General features: G+C 40.8%; 1 protein-coding gene across 3 annotated transcripts in view; it reads right to left on the bottom strand.

The window, feature by feature from the left end:
• LOC118414566 (fidgetin-like protein 1) overlaps window positions 1-13,176 on the bottom strand; it is a 106,329-nt gene that overhangs the window by 34,244 nt on the left and 58,909 nt on the right. For all 3 annotated transcript variants that reach the window (XM_035818687.1, XM_035818686.1, XM_035818688.1), the window contains 4 exons: window positions 10,031-10,084; window positions 8,482-8,564; window positions 3,665-4,441; window positions 2,271-2,331 (listed from right to left, as the gene is read on the bottom strand). In XM_035818687.1, coding sequence (XP_035674580.1) covers window positions 2,271-2,331; window positions 3,665-4,441; window positions 8,482-8,564; window positions 10,031-10,084 — 975 coding nt within the window. The remainder of the gene's footprint in view (window positions 1-2,270; window positions 2,332-3,664; window positions 4,442-8,481; window positions 8,565-10,030; window positions 10,085-13,176) is intronic.

The raw sequence follows: 13,176 nt of genomic DNA, 5'->3' as shown, positions 1-13,176 counted from the left end.
CGATACATCCATGTGAATTCAACAAGATAATTTCTTACCTGTAATTCACTCCATTGGAAAGTGTCACCCCACATTTTTGCCACCTTGTGGATATAATATCTTATCTGTTCACTTACTTCATCTTAAGACAACTGTCCCTGTTATAGAAGTTGATTTCTAAGAGGGCCCAGTACATATATGTACAGGATAAGACATGTTACACTCAGTAAATATATAAATGTAAACTTCTAGCCCTGAGATTTTTTTCACACCCATTTCTTCTTTCAAAAACGAAACTCTTTGTACCATTACACTCCATTGATCACCAAAACCGTTACGGACGCGTTATGGCGATATTGAGATTCTGTAAGCCCTCTCCAAATGATGGCCTTCCCTGTGGTATAATTATACCGACAGAAACTTAAACCAGACCGTCTCCTACCAGAGTGGCTGTAAATTCCAGAATTAATGAGAAGCGACAATGAAGGCAGGGCGATCTAAACGAAGATGCTGCTCCGACGTTGCAGGAAGTAATGAATATTTTTGTCGACCACCTTATCGCGGGCTTGTCTTTGTCCTTGTAAAGAGGGAGCCCGTTACGTGCAATCAAGGCTGTCGTGTAGAATGCGGTTCATCAGTGCATCCCTCCGAGTCTCATGAATAAAATTTGTTATCCTCATCAACTTGGAGTTGTCTGGGCATGTCCATCCCTATTTAATGCACTGATGGGCTTTACAACACTTCTCTTGCTGGGATCCTTCTTGCTCTTTCTGAAGGACAAACTGGATACCCAGCTCTCTGCTTAGTTCTTTCACTTTTCTTGTAGTTGTGATTCAGCTTTTTATACTTCTACTTTAAAAGCTTTCAACATACACAACCTGTTACGACAATGCTGGAGAGCTTTGGGCAGAGAATGTTCTATGTTTTGTGCTTTGTAATCATTTACATTGTTGTGTTCACTACAACAATTAATAAAAATAAACAGCCAAGGATGTACAGTGAAAGTCAACAGCAGAACTTTATAATTTACATTTTTACCATTTCGAATCCATCTTTCAAACATTTATGATCAATATTTCAAACATTAATAGTCATTTTCATAGTAAGCTCGAACAATATTGACCTTCGCAAGATCTTCATTTTTATACACATGTATTTAGCTTACCTCCTTCCTATCTTTTACATTCAGACACACCGTAATCAACTGATGTTACTTGACCGTCATCCTATCCAAGCCGCATGAGAAAGTCCTTACGTTGGACGAGTGCATTATTTCCTATGGCAATCACGTCGCTGACATTTAGAACCACCACCTCACCAATCAGGAGTTGGGAGGACGTTGGGAAAGACATATGCCCCCAATATGGTGATATTCTTCCGTAAATACAGCGCCGCATCAGTTATTCAAAAGGTTGGAGACCAGGGGATGAACGGGCCTTCACGGTCCGACTGTTCCACAGAAGGCAGATATTTTCAAGGAGAAATGCTGTACAACTCCAGTTTGTCGTGCTGAGGGCTAATTGCAATATGTATTGGTAATAAGAGAAAAGGACGCAGGTAGTGCAAGATAACAATAGTGACAAGTGGACAAGCTGAAGGGACTATTACTGTAAGAACTGCTACGGAATATAACTTAAGCTTTAAAGTGACCGCTTAAGCTGTAGAATGACGAGAAAATTTTCTTAACTGATTGGCATTTATAGTTATTAATAGTCAATTTCTTTTATGACATCGAGTGTGTGTGAACAGAAAAACAGAGCACTGCTCCATACAATCCCATGGAGTGTCATGTATTTATGTGCAACAGTGCCTCCTAGTACCTGACCTTTGCTCTGCAGGTCAAAATGAACATGGTAGACTTCAGCTTTACCCATAACCCTCACTGAAGATGTGGTGTCCGGGCCATGCTATTCTTATCTGTACTATTCAGTATCTGTACTATTCAAGCCCCAATGCATCAATTGACATGTTAAATGAAATGTTGACTACAAGTTCAGTAGTCTATAGCAATTGCAAATGTCTACTGTGGACACCAGTTCTTGGGCCAAATCACTGACATCTTATAACAGAAGTAATGTCAGATTTGTCCATGTCTTTTCAATGTGAACTTCATAATGCACTTCGACAAAACTGTAACTGACGACAATGGGTCAACATCCGAAACTGACAAAGAGAACGCAAGTTCTACATACTGTAGTGATTGGATGCAGTTGTTACTATCGGGTTTAAGGTTCAAGTGGGAAAAAAGTATAGTTGGAAAGTTATTTCAGATGAAGATTTGGACCACTCACCTCCTTCCATTGACGAAGCTTTTCTCTTGAGTGAAGACGCTGATGTTGGGTAGATCCCAGACTGTAGCACAGAGGAAGACATGCAATACAAACTCTTAATTAGACCACACTTAATCTATTTCCCTGGTTATCAAACATTTCTAAGGACAATTTTAACATGAGGTCAAAAAAGAATTTGATTACATCCACTTGCTGAAACTCTGCAAAATACTATAATATTATGATACAGATTTTTCCCTCATGTTTTCAATTGATCTTTCATTCTGGCAATATATTTTATCATATCCAAAAACCAATAGCAATTTGGTGTGGCCTAACTAGAAATACATTGTGGAAATATGGTAATAAAACCAAGACATGACAGCACTTTTTTTTCCATTCAATAATTTGCCCATTCTTATACAGACACAGAACAGTACAGGTTCAGAGGTGGACTCGTTCTAATCACTCCAAACTGCTGTCTTCGCTACCTTTCCCTTTTGTCCAAGCCGGTAAATTGTTATCTATAAGCAAATTATCCTTCGGACCATCCAGATATCTCCACCTCAGAAGCATGACGCCTAAGGATGCCTTCCCTTAAGAGTCATAACCTCATTCTATGTCTTCAAAAAACCTACCACAGGGAATCATGGGTAATGAAACTGCGGGAAAGTGAATGCTTCATCAGTTTCAAAGCAACTCCAGTCCCAGGGCTGTCTCCGGCTTTACATTTTTGTCACCATCACAATAAATGTCATTGTTTGGGTGCCTATTTTGTTCATTTTTTTAAGTTGTTAAATCCTTTATTCTAAGCTTTTGAGAAGACATCTTTGTCATTAAGATTTTTTGGACAAATGGGCTTAGATCTTTTTCTATCCCAATAAGCAAATTGGAGACAACCATGGATAGCAAGGGCAAATTATTAAGGGGAACAAAAAGACAACTTGAAAGTACAGTCATGTCTTTGGTTTCCTACCATATTTAGAAAATTAATCTACTTTAACTATACATAAAGAGTCTGAGGGCTCAAAATACAAACCTCAAAATTGCAGATAAATTTCTGAGATTGCAGGTCACAGCATTAAATAAAAGTATTTCTAGCCCTGATAGCCAAGGAAACTAATATGTTACAGGGAATTATGCTTTAAAATCTGACTATCTGACAATGCAGTTCGAAAATAGATGCGAAGAATACTAGGACGTCCAAACATTTGGCAGTTCATCTTATTTTCTAATCAACACCGTGTAGTATCATTCTATAAACTGCAGCTATGTGGATAGAACCTTTCCAATTATTCCCAGAACTAAGCTGGCTCAAGTGGAGTGACCACCATGACAGGAAGTGTCCATCTAAGACTCTACCATGGGGGTGCTTCTGAAGTGGAAGTAATGTGTGCTCTTAAGTGGGTCCCTACCTGTGCATGTGCACTTGGTGCATTAGAATATCCAGAGGACTGTGCATTAGCGAAGCCTGTCGTCGGTGCGCTGGAATAACCTGCATTTGATGCACTAGAATAAGCAGGGATGGTTGTCGGGCCGGGCGGCGGCACGTTGCAGGAGGTGGGGGGGTGCGTGGGGAAGGTGGCCCCCGGCGTGCTCACGGCAGTGTTCGCGGAGGGGCTGCTGACCGCGGGGTAACCGTTCATGGGGCTCCCGCCCTGAACGTTGGGGGAGGAGGACGTCCGGGAGAGGGAGGGTGCGCTGTTCGCTCTAAAGTTCCTATTCTGGTGGTTAGCGTACACGGGGCTCGCAGCCTGCTGCAGGGAGCCGGGGTGTCCCATGCCCTGCACCATGCCCTGCTGCATGCCGGGCTGGGGGCCCAGGGGGTGGTGGCTCATGCCGCCCTGGTGGTTCATGGAGCCGGGGTGGCTCATGGGTCCGTGGTGGTTCATGACCGGCTGCCCGTGGTGATGGTTCATTTGCATCTGCACGTTCTGAGGTGGGGGGTAGGGGGCGCCGTTGGGGTCCTGATACGCGCTCATGTTGCCGTACATGTCTGGCTGGTGGTAGGCGTTCATGCCGATGTCCTGCCCGACCACGCCGGGGTCCTTGCCGCCGCAGGAAGAGTTGGGCGGGTACGGCCACGCGGCGCCCGCCTGCATGCACGTGCTGCTGTTGACGGGATATGATGCCGTCTGTTCCGACAGCGGGATGTCCGCAGTAGAGGAGTTCATCATCTTTGCTGCATCCACCTTCAGAGAAAATAAAAACAATGACAAAACTTAGTTGTTGGAAACTTAACTTGCTTGACTATAGCCACTGATAGTGATAGCCACATATAATGTGTATATTGTACATTTACATCAGGTTTATAATATGAAACTCAAGGCTCATTGTTGTAAGAAAATGTTAACTATGAATATACCATAAATGGCACACAAGTCCCAGCATTATACTTCTATAGCAAATATAGAAGAGAAGAAAATTAAGTACACAGATTGAACTTGTCTGAGTCAAGTTGGGTATAATAGTATTTTTGCATAGTTGCAATTAAGGCTGAATGCACAAATTTTCAAATAAAAGGCAAGCTGCCTTCCCTAAAAGTGCTTTTCCCTGTATGTGTGACTTTCCAAACAATTTAGAAAAAACAAACATTATGTTTGTGTTTTATTGAAATCTTCTCTAAAACTCCATTAGCCATTTTGCAAATTGCAGGTAAAATTTCTGACAAACAAATTACAGCTTTAGATTTTGTTTCTAGCGTTTGACTTTTCTGTGCTGTTTTGTAGTATTTATCATTATCTCGAATTATAGGGACACCAATATATGTCTGGACAATGGGTTTGTTGCTATTCATGTACTACTGTGGATCTAATCATTTACATGTGTAATCAATTTTTTCTATATAAGGATCAATCAATCAACCTTTATTTTACTGTCCATTGCGCACATAAATTACATTTACTACAGAAGACAGAATTTATTTTGCTGCTAGCATTAAACCTGCAAAGAACATGTGCATTGAAAAGACTGGCTGTTCTCGGCTGTAGAAAATAGTTATAACATACTATAGAATATAACCATTGTATAAAAAGCCCCTAAGCACTGTGCGTGTGGTGTTTGTGACAAATGTACTCCAAGAAACAAGATGCCATGCCATATATTATAGAATACTTTCCACTTCGTGACTCGATTTTTGAGTTCCCTCTTTGTCTATCATCCGTGTTTCATACAAGTACAGAAAAATTTGTCATCCAAAATAAGAGTATTGTAACATTTTGATACAACAATTCTGCCACAAAGAAGCACAGGGCCACACAGCATGACTGAATACCCTTCCGAAGAATGTATGCCAAACATCCGGGATCATAACAAATTGCAGCCTTTCTCTAAATTTTCCGGAAAATCTGGGAGAAAGGTGAAATTCAGACGGGAAGATCATTTCTACGGCTTACGGGCCGCTATCACGATTGCCAGGGCGGCGTGGACGTAAGAAGCGGTGTACTGGCGCATTAATCATGGCCGCGCATGTAATTTCTGGCCGTCTCAGGTGAACTTTATGATGCATGTTAAATTAAGAAAAAGGCCATAAGCGTTAATAATGACCTGCAGAAAATGGCAATGCGTATTGTTTACGTTCGGCCATTTCATTAGCGAAGGAATGAGAATTGAGCATGTTAAGGACGAGCACTGATGTCAAAACAACAATGTACAGCGCAGGAAAACAGATGTGTCACACTGGCTTGTGCAGGGCTATTTGAGCCGGTCCACTTCTAAGTACGGTAACACATCACATCCACATCAAAGTGTCACTGATAGTAGCGCCAGAAATTAGCCCCCAAGCCTGCTTTGTAATCCTAAGTCTCCAGATGAATATTTATGGCCCAAATCTGAAATTATACCTCATATTTTCATTTGCATGGCCGTGATGGACTGGCCAACATTAAAATCACATCATAAATGGATGAATATTGGGATGCGGGTTGTCATGTTGAGAAACGGCCGTCATTACACCAGGAGTTAAAGTAGCCATGAAAATGTGAAAATTAGATTCCTGCCGTATAATGAAAAATCACTATTCTCTGGAATTTGTCTACACTGTCGAACCCGGGAGTGAACTTTTTCATTACCCGGCGCTTTGTCGACGGGTTTCCCTTTTAAACCTGACAGAAAATTACGCTAATCATCGGGCAAAATGGGGGACCATCGGACTGCAACTGAAATGTATAATTTATACCCAGTTTTATCAGACTAAGCAGGATAATGCCGTTATGCTCTTGGCATAGGCTTTGCCTTGTCAAGATTTTATGAAGAGATAAAGAAATTATGATAAAGCACATTGACCTGGTTGTTGGGAAGCAGAGTGGTTCAGCTTTTGGTTGTACAAAACTAACAGCCATTTACAACGATGTGAGAGAGTGGGAGGGGGGCAAGATTGCAGCAACACTACTACATAGCAGATTGAAAAAGTCTATGTCAATTTTCAGTTGTCTTGCAATGCAGTATTTTGTCCAAATTGGGGCAGCCTAAAACTCAACATAAGGATTTTTGGTTGCTTTTGACGCAGTCAAATCCATCCTAGGTACAATTTATGTTAAAAAGCTGTCACAACATTTTCGAGTAGGCTGTGAGAGAACCAACCTCTGGCAAGAAGGCACCTGTCATCAAAAAAGGGTTTGAAACTTTAAACTTGACTACAATTAGTACAAATTTGGTCTCTAGGTCTCACTCAAACAATGGCAACTGTGACTCCAGCTCTCTACAGCTAACATATGGTCAGTTCCTGACAACTTACATGCAACATTGCACCAAGGTCATGCCATGGCCAGCGTTTATGGACAATTTATTAACAATTTGGTCAACCAGGATGCGAAATCAGTTTCTATTTATGTACCATGACTTCTGCATTTTTTAAACAGGTGCAACATGCCTACCTGGAAAATGGGACAATGAAGAAAACAATAAAAACTTCGCACAAAAAACACAATCCTCAAGGTTCTTGTCTTTGTGTGTCGAAAGCTACCATACTGCCAGAAAAGGGCTTTTCTGATGACGCTGTCAAAACTGTTCTGCTGGCCTGTAACAAATACAATTTACCTGCCTGTAGTGTGAAAAACAGCTTTACAGCTGAAGCATCATTATCAATGTGGCATACAAAACTGTACCAAAAAAAAATGAGTATCTCTCATAAAAGCAGAAAAAAACTAATAGAAGACTGATTTTGATTAAAAACTGATATAAGATTTTGATTAAAATGGTGTACTAAATGATGCATTAAAGCACTTAGTCAGGAAAAGAGTGGAACGGCTGACCACACCCTAAAATACAGATTCTGCATGGCCGTAAATATCATAAATATCCCAGGACCAATTTGCATAATATTCCTTGGATAATGGGGATCTGAGATGATTAGAGGATACATATATTCGTTGTCTTATATGTGTACTAAAAAGACACTTCCTTTGTCTTTCGTGTTAGTAAAAGCAACACTTTGCAAGGAAATCTCATCATAAAAAAACATGATTTCATAATGCAGTGGCATTAGAATGGATTTAGACCAAAATATAGGACCGATTCCAAGAAAGGGGTCACATGCATCAGTTCCGTAATACATGTATGTCCATCTGCGCACGTAGTCCACCTACATAACTACATGTGCACCTGCAGATAACATCTGCAGCAATCTGCAATAATCACATGTCCATCTGCACATGCCATGGGACAGGTATTAATATAGGAAAGATCAACCATTCTAGGGGGAATATATTTTCTAATATGTGCTACAGTGGCACATTTAAAATCACCATAGCTTATACATATTGCAACAAAATGCTTTAAACTAAGTTTGCAATAACATTAGGTTTGTGTTTGAAACAACAGTAGTAACATGGAATACCTTTAAAAATATTTGTGTGATGAGTTTACAGAGAGAGACCTGTAAAAAAACACTTTTTTCCACTGAGACAGAGACTTTTTTTAAGCAACCCAAAAAAACTATCAATGCAACATTGATTTCCATTGATAGATAAATGCAAAGTTTTGTTTCTAAATCATACTAACATACTCTAACATAATGAACCATATTCAATATACCAAGTAATACATTGATGAAGGTTAGACCTCCAGGTAATAAGATATTCCAAATAAGCAATGACTCCAGCAACTTACAGAATTATAGCTAGTTGCTTGAATAACTGCCATTTGGTATATGATGTAAATCTTATTTTGGTGGCTCATCCAGTGGGAAGGTGTTTAAACAAACAAACAAACAAACAAACAAACAATCCGGTACCTTTGACGCTGACATGAGGTCCTGGACCCCCTGCATGTTCTGCATGTTGTCCATGCTAAGTGATGTCTGCCACTCGCCACTCTCTGTAGGAAGCAAAAAGAAAAACGTAAAACATTTGACTCGAAACTTAATCTGTTTGGTAAAAAATCATTCTGAAGCGAAACTGTAACCTCAGACTCAAATGTGCTATATCTGCATAACCTGATATCACAGCAGCAATGGATTGCTCATTCTTTTAAAGACACTGAAATTGGATAGTTGGAAATTTGTCCAATTTTTGCTGGTGTTACAAATAACAGTTCAAGTTAGCTACAGAATCAAAACACAGTTGAAAAATGTACAAAATGGACAGCCCAAATGATACCAGGTGATTGTCCTCTGGTTGTGTGAATTTAAATGTCCATCAAAAACAACCACCATCCTGCTATTCATAGGAAAGGAACACATTTCTATTGTCTTTTTAGCACTATGTACCTTGGGAGTACCCAGTTTAGTAAGTCAGCCCTACTCAATACACACATTTTGTCTGGCTTCCAATACACTTTCAGATTTACTTGGCACCTCTAGGGTTCATGAGATAATTGTTTTGTATTGTATTGTTGTTTGTATTGTATTGTTAAGATGATAAGGAAACAAAGCCAGGTGATAATCACCTATCACAATTAGGTGATTATCGCCTACAAAGAGTCAATAACTAACAATGCTGTTCATTAACAAGCCTTTGATCTATGTAAGATAACAATGGAAAGAGTTCCAATGTCTTTAATTTCATTCTTCTGCTAAGTCAAGTGACATAAAGCTGGTGATACTAAAACACAGCTAAAAGAGTGAGATTTTTATGGTAAAAAATTTTCTGTGCTTCCCTAACTTTAAAGAAACAGCAAAGTTAAATGTTTTTGTTTCAAAATGAATATACCAGAAAGTTCTTGTTCATCAAACAATGAAATAGTTGTCACCAAGGTATAGGATGACAAAGTTAGACTTGAAATACAAACATCGCACACAGCTACAAAGGAGTGTCCTTGAAATAGGTCTGCAACTGATTTAGTTTTCACCAGTAGCTGCCAAGAAATGGGCTGGGCATTTCAAAAACATTTCCCTGTACCAGTGGTACTACATTGTACCACACATTACAATGTTCATTTGTATGTAAAGAAAGTAGTTCCCATTCAAACACTGTAGTTCAGATACAGCCAAAAGTACTAATATACGTATCAAGTTTCACATTGCTGAATATGTGCGATGCTCAAAATTTTTTTGCTCAGAATTGTTCTAGATTCTTTTTGCAGACACAAATCATGTTTTATTTCCTATCTCTAACTTTGTTCAAGGAGACCAACTATACATATATTAATGTCCACATTATGAGTAATAGGCATAAATGTAGTGAAGTGGCCTTGCATTGTTTCCTTAGAAACTGAAGCTTTGTTTCTAGCCCAGCAGTTGGCACCTGTCTGTGTTTTCAGGTTGTAGTTGCAGGCTAGAGGTGGTGTGGACATGTCATACATTAAATACCGCTGGAGTCCGTGCGCACCATATGGATACGTACCGTTCCTGTGGCCTGAAGCCAAGGACAGCGCGCCATCAGCGTAATTGTTAAGACCTGTAGGACATAAAGAGCATTAGAAAATGGTGGCAGAAACAGGACAATCATGGCACATATGCTGGCTGTATGAGCCGGGGTCCCAGGAGGGTCCTATAGGGGGGAGGGGGGCAGTACAGCCACAAGTCAAAGTTTATAGCAAAACAATTGCAATGGGTCCAATGCATTTACCTTAAGCATATCGTACAAGGCAACTAGCTGTACAGTAACATTGTTCCAATACTGTAACGATAGATGTAGATTCTGGGAGAAAGAAAACACAGTGTACAATATGAGACAAAGCCAGGATATTGCATCAGACTACATGGTGGTAACCTAGATTTAGCACAAACTACACTCACACATCTTTACTTTGCCATGAATATTTCTGATAACTATGAGTATGATGAAGCATTTTCGATAATTTGGATGCAATATAGTATCAACGATCAAATCTTTAAAAAAAAAAAATTAAGTATTAATCATCATCTCCCAACTTCAGTTTTATTGTAGTGCATTTTCCCCCAAACTAAAATCATACTATAATTTTTATATTGATTGAACACAAATGTTGTTTTCCTCTTATATAAAACTTTACGAAGAGGGATAGTCTTTATTAATTTGGAAATTTCTTATACAGAAGGTGATATTTCATTTATTTACAACCTGTCACAATGTGTGTCTGTGCAGGCAGTCTTTTGGCACTTACTTACAGACAACTACAGAAGGACATCAAGATACCAAATCTAATTTCCCATATCCGTCGACATTTTTGGGACACCCTCACGACTAACACCATTTCGGCAAAGTGATGTAATTCGATTAAACCCCCCACCCAGTCTGCTTTGAAGCACTGCGGCCCAAGTTGGTATTGACAGTTGCTAAAGCCTCCTGCAATATTCAATCTTCTGAATGCGGCAATACACGCTTCCTCTCCCACCGCATGTGGACACGAACAGTTAGGTTTAACTTTGGACCAGAACAGGCCCCCATTTTCCTGGGTGTCTATTAGACCTGTAAAATTAAAATCCCGAACATCCCCCCAATATTCCATCCGGCCTGAATTACGGGCTGCATTCTCCTCTTATAACCGTGAACAATTTTGCCCAATACCCCATGGGCTAACCCTCCTCGGAGACCAATGAAAATATATGGCGCAACAAGCATGTTAACCACAAGGATGTAATCAATAGCTGATACCTACTCACAACTGCCACCCAATCTTTGATGGAAAAGGTGGAAAGAAACGCTACATATACATGATGAAATATTTCAATACCGCAAAGTGCCAATTAATAACTGTTGAAATTTATAGGAAAAGCGATCAATGGCGCTGGTGTGTACATGCACGCTCCAAATCATACAGAGAGCCTTTTCTTATCGGGGTGTTCTGTGAGCCGTGGTGGTTATGATATACATGCCTCAGTAAATGTGTCACCTGCGCGATAGCAAATGCTGAAGGAGGGTGCTACCTCATCACAATTACATTGCTCTTTCCACACCCGAGTATGATGATTTCCCAAATGTCCCCTCTGGCATGTGCGGACTATTGAATTCGCACCGCACAAGCCCAACACTCGCTACGCCGAGCTTTGATCACCGCCGGCTTATCGCCGCGATCTCCTCCACACCTTCCCCGTATCTGACGCCGCTTTCGACTTGCGCATCGCGGGGAAGAAACGGCCCGTTTCCTTCTGTATTTGCTAATTACATCTGATGCGTTCTTGGGAGATGTAATCCTGAGAATACGGGCAGGTATTGAGGACCCCGCAATGCTCATTTTGATTTCGATCCGGAGAATGCCTGGGGGTCCATATGGATGATTATAGTTCCTCTGGTGCTATGAAAAATCAGTGTTAATGATTCCTCAGAACTCTGGGTAAATGAACAATCAGGAGAGAAGCCAATACCCTCCCAGGTGGGGACGGCCGAAATAGACTGTCACCTCCCCGGGAATCGGGGATCCCTCACCCCGGCGCGCCACGCAGCAACGTTTTCCCCACATTTTCCCGCTCGTTTTCCCCGCCGGTTGTCGGACCTTTCATCCCCCTGCACTCCTCTACGCCGGGAATTACGTCCGTAGTTACAGATAATTTCACAAATCGCCACAACTTTAAAATGCCATTAAAATAATTTTGGCGCAATTTAATCAATAAAGCCGGGAACTATCTCCAACATTAAAGATCGGCAATCAAATTGCATTCAGGCAAATACTCTGGGGTGCCTGCCGAGACTCAAACACATTGGAAAACTAAATTAACTATATCTCAAGGTGATCTGAAAGATGGGCCGGGGGTATGAATCACAAGAAGCCACCGATTTCCTCCAGCTAGGCATATGTTACAGCAATCGCAAATCCCTGGGTGTTTAAAAATTCAGCAGGAGCAACAGTTCCCTCTCTCAGATGTGTTTCCACCGCACCAAACTAATAAACAGCGGGCCCGGCTTCTAATTTCCTCGCTATTCCCAGCCCTCCATCCTCCCGGCTTCATCTATTCTTGGTCGCTTCGCTCTCTCGTTAAACTAATTAGTCCTCTCATTACTTATAAATCAAAGGTTGATAAAGTGGCGAGGTAAAACTAACAGGCAGCCTGCCTGTGGTTCTGCTGACGGGATCTTTCCTCGAGCGTACAGAAACCACTTGTCTCCGACGCTACTCCCCAATTTATGGCGCGGAATATTGGAAGTAACATTAGGCAGTTAGTGGCAGGCAGGTCTTATTAGGATGGAGGTATCACCTGGATACTTGATACACCTCCAGATTTATCTTCAACGGCCCGCGATCGGTCGGGACGGTATTCTTCTTGCGCTGGGATAAAACGGAAGGAAATGGAGGATGACCTCCTTGTAGGGAACAAAGATGTGTCACATATTACACCTGAACACTCACTATGGTGGAATAGTTTTCTCTCAGATTAATGGAAATTTCAAGAAAAGCAACATAGGGTATAAATGATGTTAGCTTTTGTGGAAGGTAATCCTTGTCATACTGTACTTTCCATGAAGAGCAAGTATTGAGGTATCTTTGGAAAGTTTGTAAAACCACTCAACAAAAGCAAGAGAAGAACTCTCTCAATTTTGATGGAAACAAAATTAGTACGATTAACCATGAT

This window comes from Branchiostoma floridae, chromosome 4 (assembly GCF_000003815.2).
Source record: "Branchiostoma floridae strain S238N-H82 chromosome 4, Bfl_VNyyK, whole genome shotgun sequence".
Classification (NCBI taxonomy): Eukaryota; Metazoa; Chordata; class Leptocardii; order Amphioxiformes; family Branchiostomatidae; genus Branchiostoma; species Branchiostoma floridae.
Note: the sequence above shows the minus strand (reverse complement) of the source record. Positions and strands in the feature narration are given on the sequence as shown.